The sequence below is a fragment of the Poeciliopsis prolifica genome, unplaced genomic scaffold, assembly GCF_027474105.1.
Source record: "Poeciliopsis prolifica strain line A6 unplaced genomic scaffold, Auburn_PproV2 SCAFFOLD016, whole genome shotgun sequence".
NCBI lineage: Eukaryota > Metazoa > Chordata > Actinopteri > Cyprinodontiformes > Poeciliidae > Poeciliopsis > Poeciliopsis prolifica.
The window spans coordinates 3793507-3812008 of NW_026562391.1; the positions used below are offsets into that span (position 1 = coordinate 3793507).

Here is an 18502-nt window from a genome sequence, read left to right on the forward strand (position 1 = left end):
GTAGGTCTCTTGCTGTACATAATAAATGTGGATTTGTTGGAAACACTACACCGAACCAATACTCAGGCTTGTGTGTCATGTGTGTGTCAGTACTGCAGAATGTTTAGCTGTGTACTAGCTGTGTACTCAGCAGCGTTTTCCTCTAAGAACTGATCAATATTCAGAAAGAGAGAGAGAGAGTAGAAAATGGCCCATCCTTCGCCTCATCTTTTTCTGTGTTACTCCCTCGACTTCCTTTTTCTTCCCCTCCCTCTAACTCCATCAGTGTCATCGACCGATTTATCAGTCCCAATCCGTCCGTTCTGTTCCTCAGATGTAACAACCGGACTCAGTGTGTGGTGGTCGCGGGGGTCGACGTCTTCCCAGACCCCTGCCCCGGAACGTACAAGTACCTGGAGATCCAGTACGAGTGCGTCCCTTACAGTGAGTACACGTTAATGTGCAATTGAACACATGCACACACAAAAAACAACAACAACAACAAAAACACAGTAACACACACGAAACACGGATTTAACCTACTTATGTCATGATGCAGGTTTGATTTTTGATCTTTCACCTTCTGATGTCAGCTATTTCCCTGAGAGATTGATGGATATAAATATATATCAATATATTTTTTCTAAAGTGAGATGCTTTATGAGATGTTTTTTTTTTCCTCAGGAAGAGTGTGTGTGCATGTTGGTGTGTGTGACTCACAAACAGAAAGTAGGATGGAGAGAGAGGTGGAGAGGGAGGGACAGGGAGTGCTGAGAAAGGGGGAAAAAGGGAAGAAAACAAACTGTGGGGCATTTGCAAATTGTCATAAAATGTCACGCGTGTCTGCAAGCGTGTGTGTGGGTGTGTGGGTGGGTGTGTGTGTGGGGGGGGGCGCGGCGGTAAGCACTTGAGCGTGCACGCGTGTGTGTGCTTCTCTTTTGCAGATTCACGCCACAGGAGTTGCTCTCTTTTCTCCACAGGAGCCTGATTGAGGGAAGGAGAGATCGGGGGAGGGAGGGCAGGCGGAAGAAGAAAAACAGGGGGATGATTGGGGGAGGAGGGTGGAGGGAGGGGGTGAGGGGTGAGGAGGAGAAGAAGAAGAGCGGAGTATGTTGGGATTTCTTTATCTTTCTCTTTTTTCTTTTCTTTTCTTTTTTTTTACATGAACAATAATGTTTGTGGTGAGAATGAGCTCCGAAATCTTTATCTGTGCAACTTTTTCTTTCTTTTTCCTCCTTTCTTTGCTTCTTTCTTTCTTGCTTTCCTTTTCTCTCTCTTTCTCACTCCCCCCTTCTTTCACCCTCTGACTTTTCTTTCTTTCTCTCCCTCTTTTTTTTTCCTATGCTTGAGTAGAAGTGGACCAAAAAGGTAAAGACAAAACATTGTAGCATCTTGATCTCTCCTTACCCCCAGACCCCACTGTTTTCTCTTCTTCTTCTTCTTCTTCTTCCTCTACCTCTCCACTCTCCTCCTCTTCCTCTATCCTATCATTTCTCTCCTCCTATAACCCTAGGACGTTGTTTCGTAATCATGCTGGATGTTGCCCCCCTTCCTCGCCCTCCCTTCTTTTTTTCATTTATTTATTTACTTTTCTCATTTTTCACACAGTTATTTGATTTTTTTTCTCTCCACATTTTATCCATCTCTTATTGTATCCAAAAGCCGTCTTTTTGATCCAATTTTATCCAGGTTCTGCACCTATACTCCTCTCTCTTCCTCCTCTCCTCTTTCTCTCCGTCTTTCTGTGCACACACACAAAAAAAACAAAACCCACAACTGGTCGCACAAACATGAACACTTTCTTTATCAACTCTTTCTTCCTTCCTTCCTTTCCTCCTTCCTTCTTTTCCAGTCATCCTCGTCATGCTTATTTTCCCTTTTCTTCCCCTATAGGAAGAGCCCCTTATTTATCTTCATAGGAAAAATAAGACGAAACGTGTGTGTGGTTGTTTATTCGTCTGGATGTGCGTGCTTACCAAGCACCGCTGACATGCGAGAATGCGTGTGTGCGTGCGTGTGTGTGTGTGTGTGTGTGTGTGTGTGTGTGTGTGTGTGTGTGTGTGTGTGTGTGTGTGTGTGTGTGTGTGTGTGCATGCCTCTTTGCATGCCAGTGTGGGACTGTCCAGTCTACATATGTGTTCATGCAGTTATTGACATGTGGGTGGACCAATTGTTGTGCCCAGCGTAAACTAACCTGCCCTCTCATTCACTTCAAGGCAAACTTTAGCCCCGCCTTCTGCGTCCCTGACTCTACCTCACACTCTTCTTCACTCTTTTTGCACTAACCCCCTCCCCTCCGTCCGCCCCTCCGGCCCCCACGCTCCTAAATACACACGAACACGCGCACACACACACGCACCCCCCCCCCACACACACGCACACAGGCACACACACACACACACACACACACACACACACACACACACACACACACACACACACACACACACACACACACACACACACACACACACAACATGAAACACTTAAATGCGCTTATACAACTTTCATTGCAGTGTCCCTGTTGTATTAATCACCACACACACATTCGCATACAGTGTGTGACTTTTCAGCTCTTATTCGTCTCTTCTGTCACCTGTCGCCTGAAACCAGAGGTGTTTTAAATCTCTCTCTTCTTCTCCCCGTTCTTCTTTTTCTCCGAATCTCTCTGCATCATCATCTATAATTCAATTCATTTTACCCCCTCTTGCTTTCATTCATCCTTTTTTTTCCCCCCCTTCTCACACCTGCCTCTGCTTTCTTCCTCTCTTCCTCTTATGTTGCCTCGGCTCTCTTTCCTGTTTCTCTCATCCTGCTTTCCTCCACCTGCTTTCCTAACGCCCGGCTCTTAGTTTTCGTGTGCCCCGGCTCGCTTCTCAGCATCCAGCCAGACTCCTCGCTCCTGGAGGCGGAGCATCAGTCCGGGGCCTGGTGCAAAGACCCCCTGCAGGCCGGAGACAGGCTGTACGTCATGCCATGGACGCCGTACCGAACGGAGGTCCTGTATGAGTACGCCTCGTGGGACGACCTCCGACAGAACAGAGTCACCACCACCTACAAGTGAGTTTGTTTTTGTTTTGGCACCTGGACCCGGCTCTGATCACTGTTGGACCAGAAACCAATCCTGGAAAGCATCGTCGCCTTTATCCCCTCCGCTGTAAACATACGACAGCGGGAAGAAAAGTTACACACATTTCCACAAGACCTTTGAGAAAATGTTACATGGAGGGATGAGACAAAACTGGAACTTTTGGAAATCTGAGTGGTTGTTTTGATCCATCTGGCATAGAAGAGTGACAGAATTTTCAACTATTAAATACAGAGACAAAGATGGTAGTTAAAGTGTGGAGGTGTGAGGACGCTTTGCTTCACCAGAACCAGAACAATGTTCATTGGCTCACCAACGTACAACACAGCTGTATGTCACATGACTTTTTTTTTGTATTATAAAGACTTTATTCTCATAAAATTATGACTGAGTCCATTTTGACTAGACCAGCTGGTTCTACTTACTGTTGTGCGACTTTATTCTCGTGACTCTATGTCCTTATCCTCACAATATTATGACTTTTTCTCATATTCTACTCTATCTTTCTTAGCCTGTATACAGTGCACACAGTATAACTAAAAATGTATAAATAACAACTTTTTCAAATTAAAAAGAGTACCACCACTGGAAAACTTTTTAATTTCTCTTATGCGGCATAGTTACAAACATCTTAGTATGAAAAACCTGTTAATAAAGGAAAATCAATGTTGTAGATGTTTCATTTTGGCCTGGAAATGAAATGAAATGGATATTATCCGTCCTCTTTAACGTGTTTCTCTGTCCTAGGTTGCCGAGTCGTGTGGACGGCACGGGTTTTGTGGTTTACGACGGAGCTGTGTTTTACAACAAGGAGCGAACTCGCAATCTGGTCAAATACGACCTGCGCACTCGCATCAAGAGCGGCGAGGCGGTGGTTGTCAACGCCAATTACCACGACACCTCTCCTTACCGCTGGGGAGGAAAGTCGGACATCGATCTGGCGGTGGACGAGAACGGGCTCTGGGTTATCTACTCCACAGAAGCCAATAATGGACGCATCGTGGTCAGCCAGGTAGGAGGACTGAACTCGGATCGATAGCGGGAGCCGAGGGGAAGGAGGAGCGGGAGCAGAAGGAAAAGCAGCTTAAGTGCCACTGGGTTTCGTTCCAGGTGAACCCGTACACGCTGCGCTTCGAGGGCACCTGGGCGACGGGCTTCGACAAACGCGGCGCCAGCAACGCCTTCATGGCCTGCGGCGTGCTCTACGCGGTGCGCTCCGTCTTCCAGGACGACGAGGGCCAGGCGGACAGCCGGGCCAGCAGCAACATGGTGGTGTACGCCTACGACACCAGTCGGGGTCAGGAGCTGCCCGTCCAGATCCCGTTCCCCAACCCGTACCAGTACATCTCCTCCATCGACTACAATCCCAGAGACAACCAGCTGTACGTGTGGAACAACTACTACATGCTGCGCTACCCTCTGAGTTTCACACCGCCGCCACCAACCAAAGGTGAGGAAATAGCAAATTATGTTACACTACATGTATAGATATACTTGGCAAAAGAAAAGAAAAACTTTTCACATTTTTCAAATCTTGAACCTCCATGTGTTTTATTTTGATTTGGGCAACACGAGGAAGAGAACAACTCTGACTTGGATAGTAGAGAATATATTACTTTTTTATTTTATTTCAATAAAAATGTGACTAGCCTACCATTCATTTTCTTATTCATATCCATCCTCCTTTACTTTGAGGATGGATCTGAAAGCTCAACCAGCTGCAGTTTGCCAGAGTCCATATAAGAGACATGCTGACCGTGAGGGAGAAGGCGCTCTGGTCAGATGATGGTTGAGATCCACAAGCTTATTTGTGTGGCTCAGTCAAAGCCCAGATTTAGATTCCACTGATTTGTCTCCACAAATGTTTCTTATCCACAAAAGATTTGTTTCTAACTGAAGCTGAATTATTGTATAAATAAAATGTGGGAAAGAGATTCTTGATGTTTGCCCCCATAAATAAGCAATAAATCAGTAATTGGAAGATAATTTCCATTTCCATCCTGATGATTAATATCAGCAATTTTATTTTCAAATCTAATTTTCTGTTTCATTTATGGTTTCAGTTGAGTAGTTGTTTTTTTTTGCTTCATTATATTTATTGTTTTTGGTTGTGTTGTTTATTTATTTATTGTTTTATTTGAACAGTTTGAATGTTTTCTCTCTCTAAGGGTTCAATACAACAGCAACAATGTCATTGATTACCTCAGTCATTTCTGGGAATGTTCTGATTGTGACAGGCCACCTCATAAATCAACAAAAAAAGTTGTTCTTCAGAGTTTTATGTCAGTAAAATTTGAATATAAATACAAACACAAACGTGTAGCTGACCTTTTTTTAGTTGCTCTCTCAAATATTTCCATCTCTGAGAAACTTTTTTCATCCTTGTGTCATCTATTTTCTATGGAGAAAATATCACCAATGTAAACTGAAGCTTGGGACAGAACATAGCAAAATGTGAAAACTGAACACATCAAGACGGGGCGGCGTCTTGTCTCTGTCCCTGCAGGTCCTCTGTCCTCTCTGATGACCACCGTGCGCTCCTACACGGCTACAGTCGCTCTCACCCCGGTGCGCCCGTCGGCCTCGCACCCGATCGGCGTCATCAACAGGGGTCCGATCACAGCCATGGTCCCGCTGACCCCGCGGCCCCCGCTGCGGGTCCCCCTGGCCCCCGGCGGGCCCGGTCAGGTGGGCGGATGCGAGGGCCGCGTTGCGCGAGGAGTTCAGTGGCCTCCGACTCTGAAGGGAGAGACGGTCGAGCGGCCATGCCCTAAGGGGTCTCTGGGTAGGTGTGGTGTGTGTTTTTGTGTGTGTGTGAGTGTGTGAGTGTATCCCGTTTCCTTTTGAAACGCGGTCAGGTGTCCTCTCTTTGAACTCAGACGAGACGGGGAAGAAAATTAAAAAAACGAGAGAGGAGTTTCAGTGCGGAGAGACGCCGGATTTGGCAATTCTTCCTCTCGCTGATCAGCTGCCTCTCCATCCCACCCTCCCTCTGAGAAGACGCTGTGATGCAGATTATGTTGATAATCCTGTGGTGCATTTTGCCTCGATAATCATGTCAAATCGTTTCAGCACGGATTTAGCACAAAGTTGACTATACTGGAACAGCGACACCGTATTTTATCTTTTAACTCGAACCAGGTGGAGATGCTGTCTCACCTAATTTGCAAGAAAGAGAGACTGGCCATGAACTGATGTTTTAATAAATTTATAAAATCTAGCTTGATTCACAGTACTACACTGACCTTTGTTTTGTTTTTATAATACATTCTCCAGGCAACAAAGTCTAAATGTGTAAAACAAAGTAGAACTATTTTAGTATGCCAAAAAAAAAGCTGTTAGAAGCTCTAAATATAACCTCAACGATTCATACTCACATCTAGGACTAAAACCATTATTATGATTAATTATGATGAATTGATTACTGAGATAATTGTCAACTAGTTTAGTGATCAATTAATCAGTAAATAGAGAATACAGATTCAAAACAGACACAATGCTGAAAGAACAACACACTCAGAGCAGTAATTAAGTTATAACTACAAAACAATATGTAGATTTTGCATTTAATCTTTGTCTGTAAATATGTTATGCCTAAAATTTCAGTTTTAGCTTAAACCGGTTCAAATTCTGATAAAAAAAAAAAATAAATCTCCTATTCAGTACCTTTTGCAGCCCATTATTTACCACTTAATCTAAAAGTGATCAAGCCCGACAATGTATTGATGTTAAGCCGAGCAGAAAGCCCTGGCCTTTCCTCTTTTTACATGTTGATGTTAGAAAAGTTTTTCAACATTTGTTTCGAATAATCGTCTTCAGGCCACAGGAAGGACATGTTGTTGTATTTTTCTATTTAAAACAGGAATTCAGTTGTTGATTTACGCTTTTTGACATATTTCTAACATCATCAAATATACACACTTAAATAAAAAATCTGCAGAATGTGCCAGTTTTTGAATCATATTATTAGATTAATCGTCAGAATAATCAATAAATGAACTGATAACTAAAATAATTGTCAGTTACTCACGTCCAAGTATTTTATATTGTCGCAGTTATAAGCTGCATTTATCTTCAAATCCTTTTTATGAGCCTAGTTTCCATTTTTATTGTTCTACTTGGAAAGCTAAACACCCCACTGCATCCAGGATGGAAACACAAATCGCTAACTTCTGCTTTTATCACTGGGAATCTGTCTGATCCCAAACCAGAGAGGATGGAAGTTCAGCGTCTTTGCTGCAGGAGCTGGACTTGGTCCAGATCTTCTCCTTTAGTTGTGTCTGCAGAACCTTTAGCTGCTCTTGCTCTCTATTGATGAACTTGTAGTTAATCAAGAGGTCAAACACTTTTATGCTGGGTGTGGGCTCAGATCAGGAGACATTTAGAAATATTTTTTGTTTTTTCTTGTTATAGCACAAACAATTTAATTGGTTGTGTATTATTATTATTATTAACATGCAATGAGTTCCAGTTTGAAAACAGGAGAAGGTGTGGGTTTAAGGTTTTTGCTTTCTGTTTTTCTTGTTTTTTTTTCCTTGTTTTTTTTACTTTGTCTCCCCCTTTCTTCCGCCGCAGGAATCGCCTCCTATCAGTGCATGTCGTCTCCGGTGGGCTGGAACTCCCGAGGGCCTGACCTTTCCAACTGCACCTCTCCCTGGGTCAGCCAAATCGCTCAGAAGGTCGGTGCCTTGCGCAAACACACATACCCTGACGAGCAATGACACACAAACATGCGCCGAGCAAATGCCCCACGTCTCTCTCGCTCTCTTTCTCTCTTTGTCTTTATCTCTCCATCCATCTCTCTGTCTTTTAAATGTCAAAACATTTGACATCACAAACACCTCCCGACTCCCGTCCAGATCAAGAGCGGAGAAAACGCGGCCAACATCGCCGGGGAGCTGGTCAACCTGACCCGGGGCCGGATCTACGCCGGTGACATCAGCATGTCGGTCCGGCTAATTGAGCAGCTCTTGGACATCCTGGACTCTCAGCTGCAGGCCCTGAGACCAGCCAACAAAGAGTCAGCCGCACGCAATTACAACAAGGTAAATTTAAAACATGGGTGACCTTTAGTGGAAATGAGATGGAGAAATGTCAGTGATTGCGGGTTTAATTGTTCTTTCAATTTTTTCTGCTTTCAGCTGCAGAAGAGAGAGCGAACGTGCAAAGCGTATGTTCAGGTGAGGCTGATGAGTGGAAGAATGGAGGAGCAGTGAGGAAAGTAGTTTTCCTGCTATGGTATTTGTCAGATCGTTATCACAAACATCAACGTGGGTTCTGAGGATTTTGGTCTGATTCCCCAAAATAAATTGTCAGACGGTTTGCTGGTAAACCTCAGTTTGACGTAGTTTGTGAGACAGACGGACTGCGTATCTAACCAGGTGGAGCACCACAGGGTCCTGTACTCTCACAATTCCTTTTAATCACAGACCTCCAGCACAAGTGCAACTTCTGTTATCTGCAGAAATATTCAGGAAGCCGAAAAAGGCTCAACAGTCTGGTAAATTAGGCTGGTTCTGTTCTGCTGGAGCCACTGGAGATGATGCCGCAAAGACGGATTCTTCATGAAACCAAGACAATCACGGGCAGCCCTGAATACTTTTTAATGGAACTGAAATCCAGCTGGTCTGTGGAGGTTTATATGATAATATTAGGGGAGCAAGCAGCATCCTGCCAGACCAAGAAACACAGCAGATGGGTCAGAGGTCAAGCTGTGGAGAAGTTAAACCTTTGCTAGTACGTGAAATTATCTTTTAAACACAAAGCCAGTGCTCAATACGTTTATTAATGGGGAGAGTATGTCATAACATACTGAGACAAGACCAGGCAAAAAGTTATTCTCTGATGCACAAAGCTTGTTAAAACATCATCTGAAAGAATAAAAGGTGGTTCCATTAAGTGTCGGCTCATTGGAAGTAAAGGCAACAACATTTAGAATTTTCTTCCATTCATACGGTACTTTGTGTTGGTCTATTATGGAGCGAAAATGGTCTCAAAATACCTGTGCATGTGTAAAAATATCTGTGCGTGATTTGTAACTCGTGTCAGCATCTTTGTGTATAACTTTGGATAGTTGTATCTGTGAAACATGATTTGTAAAACGTAAAAAGAACATTTGTGCGTAACTTCAGGTGCTTGTAAATATGTGGACATAAATATTAAAAAATTACGAATACAAAATAAAAGCACACACACACAGTTACAGTTTCTACAAACATTAAATTTCTACACACAATTTTTTAACTACAACCTCAAAAACCTTCTCCTACGCCTACAAATGTTAAATAAATACACACAAGTTGCCTGGTACACACACACAAAACTGCATTATTGCACAGATCAGATTTTTTAGACTCATTTCACACTTCATCAATGTGAATCCATTGAAGTTTGTTGCTCATTACATGACAGAAAGAATGTGAATACGTCTTCTACTTCTGCACTGCACAGACGGATGAGCAGACCGACTGACAGATAACTTTCTGCGTGTGTGTTTTTGTCAGGCTGTGGTTCAGATAGCCGATAACCTGCTGGGTCCTGAAGCCCTGGTTTCCTGGGCGGACATGAGCAGCCTTGACCAGTCCCGCTCCGCATCGCTGCTGTTGGACGCCGTCGAGAAAGGAGCGTTTCTGTTGGCCAACAATCTCTACGAGGGCCGTTTCAGTGACAGAGCGCCTAATGTCGGCACGTTGACTCTCCATTTCCCTGTGTATTCTTGCTGCCCGCAAGAATCCTGAACTCCTCCATAAACGTGTACTTTTTTTTTGTTTTTGTCAATTCACAGATCTGGAAGTGTACGTACTAAATACTGAGGCTGACATACAGGACTTGACATTTCCACACTCGTATGACAGCGACAGCATCCTGCAGATATCGGCGCAGGCTCTGCAGCAGTACAGCAACAACGGTCAGTGGCACCGGGAAAAATCGGTATTAAGGAATGTTCATGGTGGTTAGTGGAAGTATTACTTGTCCTTTTATCAATATTTGCTTTAAATCTCTGAACACATTCTCGTCAGGGCTGCAACTAAAGAGTATTTTAGAAATCGATCGTTCTATTAATTGTTCTGATTAATCGATTAATTGGGAACTTTCTGCTGATTTTTTTATTTAAGCCTTTTTTTATATTAGAAATACATTAAAAGATGCAATAAACAAATAAATAAACATTTGTAGCAAATGATGCATCTGTAGCTTCAGTGAACATTAATATGACAAAAGGTTTTGACTGACAGTGTTGGGCTGATTTGTTGATTAGTTTTTGAAGGAACCGATTAATAACAGGATAGCAAACGGTGCTCAAAAATATAGTTTTTGATACAGAATTTGAACCAGGTGAAACTAAAATGCCAGTTTGTAAGAGTTTTGGTGAAGCCATCTTTACAGACTCAAAATATTTTTTTTCATCTTAAATGCAAAATTTATATATATTTTTTTTACAGTTTTGACTTAGTTACTGCTCTGAGAGTGTTGTTCTTTTTGAGTCTCCAGTTAACGATTGATCGATTATCAGTAATCGTTTAGTCACAATTGATTTGATTAATCGTTTCAGTCCTAATTCTTTTCAAGAAGTGATTTCCCGCCTTTTGTTTTTGCAGGTCAGGTGAAATTGGTCCTTTCCCTCTTCAAGAACCTGGGCCCCTTCCTCACCACCCAGAACTCAACTTTGCGTCTGGGACTGGGACTTGCCCAAGGCCAAGAGCCCCGGCGCAGGAGCCTGGTGGTCAACTCCCATGTAATCTCTGCCTCGGTGCACAGAGGCACCAACCGGGTGTACCTCACAGCGCCGGTGATCTTCACTCTCAGACATCTCCAGGTATGTTCATTTGCACCCAATTACGTCCAAATTAACATTTAGATAGAGTGAACGCCTCCTGTTTGGATACCGAGTTTCCTTCACAGCCTCTCACGAGATATACGGCCGTGTTTTCGTTTTCGTCTGCAGCTGGAAAATCACTTTGGTCCCAACTGTTCTTTCTGGAACGCTTCGGGGGTTTCTGGCAGCGGCAGGTGGTCCACGCAGGGCTGCCGCCTGCTGCACACAAACAACACGCACACAACTTGTGCGTGCAACCATCTGTCCAGCTATGCGGTCCTCATGACTTACCAGCAACCAGTTGTAAGTTGCACATCTGTACACAGCAGCATTGGACACAGCTTTAGACACGGACGAGTTTGTCGGGCCTCCGGTAGAGATGAGCAACAAGCATGGCAAGGATTTAGGCCGTATAACTGAGACAGCCATTAGAGGAATTTGGTGTCTGATTAATGATTTTTGCATTGATGAAGTCATCCAGCAGAAAGATCCAGTGATTACTTTCAGCAGAAGCCGCCAGATTTTTACTGTTTGAAAGAGCTCATGATACTACGCAGTAAGATTCGCAAGGCCTGTGGCAGATGAAACCTGTCCAGTAAACTTAACAGTGGACATGAGTTGCTTTTCCCTGAACAATCATTAGGCATTAAGAAAACATCTAATGGTTACTATAGAGACATGGAGACCCCAACTCTCAGCATCCTCCTCCCCAGGCATGTTGGCGCGATAAACATGAGTTCGTTAATAGCTTGTTTGTCACACTTTCAGTTGTTTTTCTTTTCCTGAAATAGGGTTTAAATATACTTAAAGGTTTTCTCATTCTAAAATTCTTACTATTAAGGTGAGCAAGTGAAATAAATAGCGGTGTAGCAAGACATAATTGTGCGAGATCTTGTGATTTCAAGGGTCTATTCACACCTGATACATTTCCCACCTAGGTCTGGACCTTTTGATCATTCACTGAAGCGAATCCTGGACAATCAACTGAAACCCACTGGTGGTTATTAGTTCACCTCTAAAGCAAACCCTCGTGTGGTTCACTTCTGGAACGCTGCTTCTGCATGCACAGATTGAACTGAAATCAGGCCCGATGCGCCGCTCTCTGCACATTGTGGGTCAGGAGCTTCTCGTCTCATTCTGCTTGCAGCAGCATCTGCTGACGCCGCTCCAAAATGAGAGACATCGCATTGTGAAACCTGCGTTGCACTAGGCGTTCTCGACATTTAAAACGGCGTCGCAGTTGTGAAAACAGCAAAACCGTGCACAGCCGAAATGCAGCGAGCAGGACTTCCACGCTTGTTTCCTTTCCATCATTTCTGTCCAACAGGAGGAATGACGGTCGTCTGCTCGGTTTTGTTTACCAAGTGTAGTTCTGCTGCAAAGAAGCACAAAATGAATGCAAACCGCACCGGATGACAAAAATAAACAAAGTCGGCTTTTGGTCCAAGAGGACCAAGGACTTTCCTGGCGTTAACATCTCAACGTTTCTCATTGAGGTGTCTGCTACCTCATAATCAGCATCAGCTTGGCTCCTCCAGAGGAAGGCGCAATAAAAGAGCTAAAACGTTTATTTGCCTGCAATCGGTTCCGAGCTGGAACAATAAATGGCAGCAGTAACATCAGACATCAGTTTGTTGAGTTTGTAGCAAAAACAGTAATAAAATAAAAGCAGATCGAAGGCGTTACTGAAGCGTAGCGTCTCGTTCTCATGAACTCCATATCCTGTTTGGTCTTGAGAGTTGTAGTAAGCATCGTTACAGAAATAAGAGAGGAACTGATTGAAAGGTTGTTGTTTTTTTGTTTTTGTTTTACACAATCCAGTGGGGGCAATTAATTCAGTCTCTAAATTTGAGTTAGATTTGATTTCAACACTTCGAAACTGTTGTTTGCCAATATTGCCAATATAAGGCATGTCAAGTTCTTTTTTAACATGTTTTGGAATAGTTGATTATAAGACATGTCACTGCTGTTGTGTCAAATAGCCATGTGCCAAATTTAGCCTTATTTCTTCCTCTTACCCAGAGAGCTCAGACTGACGCTGTGGTCTCTAAATAAAGGGGGAAATCAGACGCTGAGTAGGCGTTGGATTGCTGCTGCAGACATGCAGCAGGATATCTTGTCCTGCCATGAAATTAAATTAAGTGTTCCCTGCAAGATGTTCTCTTCATTAGCTGTGATTTATTCACATAAATAGGTGTTATGTAACAAACAAACACGCAAATACCCAGCTCCAAACACAACACAATACATCCACATATGCTCTGGGATCTGCACCAACGCTGTGCCTCTGCATTCGTTCGTTCTTGTTGTTTTTCCACACGTCGATCGACGCCCTGCTGTGACATCTGCTTCACAGTTCGGCGCCGGTGTGGAGGAGCTTCTGGTCTACGTGGTTTCCTGGGTCGGCATCGCCGTTGCTCTTGTGTGTTTGGCTACCTGCCTTATCACCCTCTGCTGCCAGGGGGCGCCGTGGCACACTGACCACAGCACCATTCACTGCAACCTGTGGGCCAACCTGCTCATCACAGAACTCATCTTCCTCATCGGTGCCAACAAGACTAAGTACACGGTCTGTACTTTGATATCAGACAAATCTGCATGAATTGGTTGTTCTTGTTTTTTTGTGGCTGCTTATGTTGCACTCCCGTTTTCAGGTCCTCTGCTCCATCACCGCCGGCCTGCTGCACTTTTCGCTGCTTTCTGTGTTCTGCTGGTTGTGCCTGGAGGCGGTGGAGCTGTTCCTTCTGCAGAGGGAAGTGTTCGAGGGACGCAACTCCAGGAGGAAGTATTTTTACCTCTGCGGCTACTCTGTACCAGGGCTGGTGGTGGCCGTGTCGGCTGCCATCGACTTCAGAGGATACGGCTCAAAAACGGCGTAAGTCGATGAATGTGGGAATCGCTCTGTTTTCCCTACTGTCTGTTTATTTTAGAGACACCAATTAGTGCACACAAAACAACCATTACAGGCTGGCAGATGGAAGTTTTGATCTGCAAAATAACCAATTAGATAAGCAGAGAGAAAAAGCAACAACAAAAATGAACAAAGAAAAGTGTGAGAGGGGAAAAAAAACAAGTTAAAATGCACATATTTTAGAGAAAGACAAAACACGGAACATAACCAAGCGGTGTCACGACACAAATGCTTTTTTTATTTTCTTCTTGGCAGTAATTTTCCAATTATTATTTCCTGCCCATTTGCCTTTTTTTCTAATTCCTTGTTTTAATTAACCTAGTGACGCACACACACACACTCACACACACACACACACACACACACACACACACACACACGCATACACACACACACACACACATATATATATATTTTGGGTAGAAGTGGAAAAAAGAAAAAAAAAAAAAGCCAGAAAAAAAAAATTAAGGACAACTAAAGAACATGTGATCTTACTGGTGGTGGTGCTGTTACAGGTGCTGGCTGCGCACAGATAACTACTTCATCTGGAGTTTCCTCGGACCTGTAGCTGTCATCATTACGGTGGGTCCTGCTGCATTGCATCGTGCATATATTTTTCAGTTGTCTCTCATTTCTTTGTGTCTCGTTTCCAAAGCGTCAGACATTATTTCTTCAACCTGGGTTTTGTTTTAAACTGGACCGGTGGGACTTAACAAAATGTTCATACTCAAATTGTTTTCAGCTTGAAACTAAAGTGAAAGTATCTTAAATCAGAAGTTATAACAGAAGATCTCAGTTCCAGATGCCGGTTAGTTATAAAATAGCCAAATGTGGCTTTAGAATGAGAAACTAATGATTGTTGCATTGTTTCACAATTTGTGGAATATACAGAGAGTAAGAACATGAGATATTAAATGTTTTGCTGCTCAAATGTGAAATGCGTGTTGCAAAATTGTTGACGTCTGAGTCGGGGCATGTGTGGACTTTCAAGAACAGACAGTTGGCAGGAACTCAGGATGCACTCTGTCAGCAGAAGACATTTTTCTTTTAAACGTGTTTTTTAACGTGTGACACTTCTTAAGTTTTTTGAGATTGTTCTGTCAATATGTTTTCAAGAACAAAGACTGGATTGAAAACGATTGGCAAAGCAGCCAAATGAAAACTTTGAAAGCCTTCAGAAAATCTGAAAAATGGATAAAAAACACTTTTCAATGGTTTTAAAACCACTTTGAAATGTTACAATGACATGTTGTTGTGGAGGGAGAAAGTTGACAGTCTTTGCAAATGTTCAGCTTTTATTTCAGTGTCTCTCTAACGAATAACATGTCTGTCTTTGCTTGTTTGCCGCAGTTGAACTTGGTTGTCTTGGTGATGACCCTACACAAGATGCACAGCACCGCTGCACTCAAGCCCGACTCCAGTCGCCACGACAACCTCCGGTCAGTCAGACCGCCTCGTGCTGTTTGAAAAAAGGTCACGGTGTCCGAATGAGTTTAAATCATTACGATGTTTGAAGAACATCGAGTTTTCACAGCGCCACCTTTTTTTTTTTTTTTTTTGATGTGTGAAGTCGGAAATGTCAGGGTTTTCGAACTGAAATTGACAGAAAGTGTCTCTGAAGTTTGGAAATCAGCGTCACCTGGATGTTGGATAGAGACGAAAGATGAAAGAATCAACTTTCTGCTCATGTGTGAGCTTTGTCCACCGCGTGTCTGACCGTGGGGTTCCTGCTCCCCTCAGGAACATTTTTGTTTAAGGTTCAGATTCGTTGTGAATTACACGCAGAGCCGAACATCCACAGAGGAAATAAAATGAAAAAAAAAAGAAAGTGTGGGAATGTTTTTGGTACAGCAAAAGAAAATCTTATGAGTATTTCGGAGGTAGATTTATTCCAAACGGTATTGAGTCATACATTAGAGTCTTTGCAACGTTTTTGTTCAAGTTAAAGTCAAACAGAATCCAAGAGACATTAAAAAGTTTCAAAACCCCGGTGTGAGGTTTATGTCGACTTGATAGACGTATGTGTGACAAAAACAAAAAACAGTTCATGTGGACAGTTTCATGTTGCCTTCTCCTCCTCTGTGTGTTTTGTCATTAAAACGTAACACAAAACAGGAAGGTGAAACGTTTCTGTGGGGCGTCTAAGATGGCGTCCATCGATGATGCTGAAAACGCAGAACAGATCTGAAATTCAGGCATTTTCTTGTGCTGTTTTCTTCAAAAAATTGACTGCTTTAAAGGACTAAAATTACTAAATGAAGTTTATTGTTTATCGTTTATTGAAGCTTTTTTTTTTGTGAGAATCCATTCTTCGTTTTAGCAGCTTGCAGCTACAAAACACAACGTATTTTCTGGAGACTGTGTGGCAACCAACAAAAGCAGTGCACAGATGTAAAGTATGAGATAGCTTGTTTGCATTTCGTTTTTGGACACAAAGTGTCAAGTATTTGCATTCACCCGCCCTGAATTAACACTTTGTAGAACCACTGAAGGACTTTCAGCAAAGGCCTTAACCAGATTTGAGATGTTTTTCCTATTTCATATTTGCAAAGTTGTCTCAAACTCAGCCATGTACGATCGGTGGAGTCATTTTCAACTTGTGTGACCTTGTTGTTTGGCCTGCAGGGCCTGGGCCGTGGGCTCCCTGACTCTCCTCTTCCTGCTGAGCGTCACCTGGTCCTCGGGCTTGATGTTCCTGTCGGGTCCGTCTGTCCTGCTGGCTTACCTCTTCACCTCCCTCAACACAGCCCAGGCCCTCCTCATCACCATCCTCCACTGCACGCTCGCCAGAAAGGTCAGCGTCCAGGAGTCGTTATGCAAGCACACACACGTCCGTTTCCCTGCACCTAAACACTCTGTTTTGCGTCAACGGCGGTTTAGGGTCAGAAGGACTACGGCCGATGCCTGCGCCTCTCCCAGTGCTGCGCCACGTCCTCCTCCAGCTCTCCGGACTCGGTCAAAGGCGCAGCGCTTCGCTCCAACAGCCGCTACACCAGCAGCCAGAGCCGGAGAGCCACGGCGAACAGACAGGTGCGCGGCGATGCGCTCTACCTGCTGTTGGCTCTGTTTGACTCCCAGCCACTGTTTAACCGTGAGCTAATTTTCCCCTCCAGAGCCGCATCAGGAGGATGTGGAACGACACGGTTCGCAGGCAGACCGAGTCCTCCTTCATCGCCGCAGATGTTAACAATACTCCAACTCTTAACAGAGGTGAGGTTTGGGAAATTAGCTCTGCTTTCCGCCTGCTGTGAGAAGAAAAATAAGGAGAAACCAATTTGACGTGTTTTCCTCTCTCTCTCATTCAGCTGCTTTGGGAAACCATTTCCTGACCAACCAAATGCTGCAGACTCATGCTGGAGCTTCTCCCTATGACACGATGCTGGCGCAGGGATACAATCAGCCCTTCACTTCCACTGGTACGTCCCACTAAATCACATGTGATCTCCCCATTTTTACCCTTTATATCTGAGAAATCAAGTGGGTGTTCTGCATCTGAGTGTTTCTTATAGAATATTTTTATTTGTTCAGAGTCACTTTAAATTATTTCTCAACTTCAGATGTGAATGTTTTGTGGAACAAAAGTTAATTGTGTCTCTATTGGGGAAGATTCCATAAAAAAATCACTTTTCAGTATTTTCAAAATGTTAAAATAAACTAATATCATGTAGGAGTTTTAAGGATTTGACTTTGTAATTTAAAGAACATGTTTTTGACACTAGAATGAATCAGTATCATTTTGTGCAATTAGGTTTATATCAAACTTAAGGACATGGAAAGATGCTAAATCTAAATAATAATGCCATGAAAAATTATTTGCACTTTTGTTTTATTTTTTTGGGGGGGTCACATTCTTTTAGATTATATGTGTAAAAATCAGGCTCGAATTATAATTGGCCTGGGAGATACTTACACATTTCCTTTAGAGCGGCCTGGATGTTGGACACAGCTGATATTACAAATCCTGAATAGCGAAGCCGGAGCACTGGCGTGTCAAGCACAACCCCGCTCCAGCGTTGACATTCATTACCGCGTTCACGCTGCTGCCGGTCCCGTCGGGCCACCGCTCACAGAATAACGGCCCAAAAAAGAGGAAAAAAGCCAACAGACAGACCTGTTTATCACCTGTGCTGAGCCAACGTTGCTGTAATCAAACAATATTCAGTATGAAAGTTAGAGGTTGAAAGCTCATAAACTCCAAGTAAGCCTGAAAGAGTGGCTATGGATAATTTTATATGCAATGTAACATAATTTTTAATAATGTACATCGATAAGTGCAATTATTTGTGTGCTTGTTTTTGTCTGTCATGTTCATTGTCTTATTCTGTCCCTGAAACTTAAAAAGCTTTTAGTTTATTTCAGTGTGAAAAAGATGACTTTTTGTTTTTTTGTCAATTTCTTTTTTTTTTCTTTGAATATTTCTGTCGTTTATAAATGTTTTTCCCGCTTTCCTCCTCTGTCTCTGTGTCTTTACGTGGAGCAGTAGGAACCTTCAGAAACAAACCGAGTATGACCTCTTTCCTTTTGTGCTCCTTTAAGTCATCGAGCACCATTTTGTTTTTCAATTCATTCAGTGCAACAGTTGCAGAAAGTAAATGTGCACAAGCCATGTAGTCTTCTTGCAAAATTATTCGTGCTTCTTTTTCATTTTGTCACGCTCACGCTGTCCTGCGAAAATGGAAGATATGGCCGTCCAACTAAATGGCAAACA

At 43.2% G+C, this 18502-nt stretch overlaps 1 protein-coding gene across 4 annotated transcripts in view; it reads left to right on the forward strand.

The window, feature by feature from the left end:
• The window catches only part of LOC129367295 (adhesion G protein-coupled receptor L1-like), a 49836-nt gene that overhangs the window by 24629 nt on the left and 6705 nt on the right, over positions 1-18502 (forward strand). For 2 of the 4 annotated variants that reach the window (XM_055041633.1, XM_055041636.1), the window contains 22 exons: positions 314-423; positions 1333-1347; positions 2832-3039; positions 3815-4079; positions 4178-4517; positions 5574-5852; positions 7643-7746; positions 7927-8112; positions 8209-8247; positions 9571-9751; positions 9852-9974; positions 10666-10883; positions 11013-11186; positions 13240-13452; positions 13538-13758; positions 14310-14376; positions 15145-15233; positions 16420-16588; positions 16675-16824; positions 16908-17004; positions 17100-17210; positions 18275-18298. In XM_055041633.1, the coding sequence (XP_054897608.1) occupies positions 314-423; positions 1333-1347; positions 2832-3039; positions 3815-4079; positions 4178-4517; positions 5574-5852; positions 7643-7746; positions 7927-8112; positions 8209-8247; positions 9571-9751; positions 9852-9974; positions 10666-10883; positions 11013-11186; positions 13240-13452; positions 13538-13758; positions 14310-14376; positions 15145-15233; positions 16420-16588; positions 16675-16824; positions 16908-17004; positions 17100-17210; positions 18275-18298 (3383 nt within the window). The remainder of the gene's footprint in view (positions 1-313; positions 424-1332; positions 1348-2831; positions 3040-3814; positions 4080-4177; positions 4518-5573; positions 5853-7642; positions 7747-7926; positions 8113-8208; positions 8248-9570; positions 9752-9851; positions 9975-10665; positions 10884-11012; positions 11187-13239; positions 13453-13537; positions 13759-14309; positions 14377-15144; positions 15234-16419; positions 16589-16674; positions 16825-16907; positions 17005-17099; positions 17211-18274; positions 18299-18502) is intronic. The other 2 variants (XM_055041634.1, XM_055041635.1) reach the window with 2 other exon arrangements.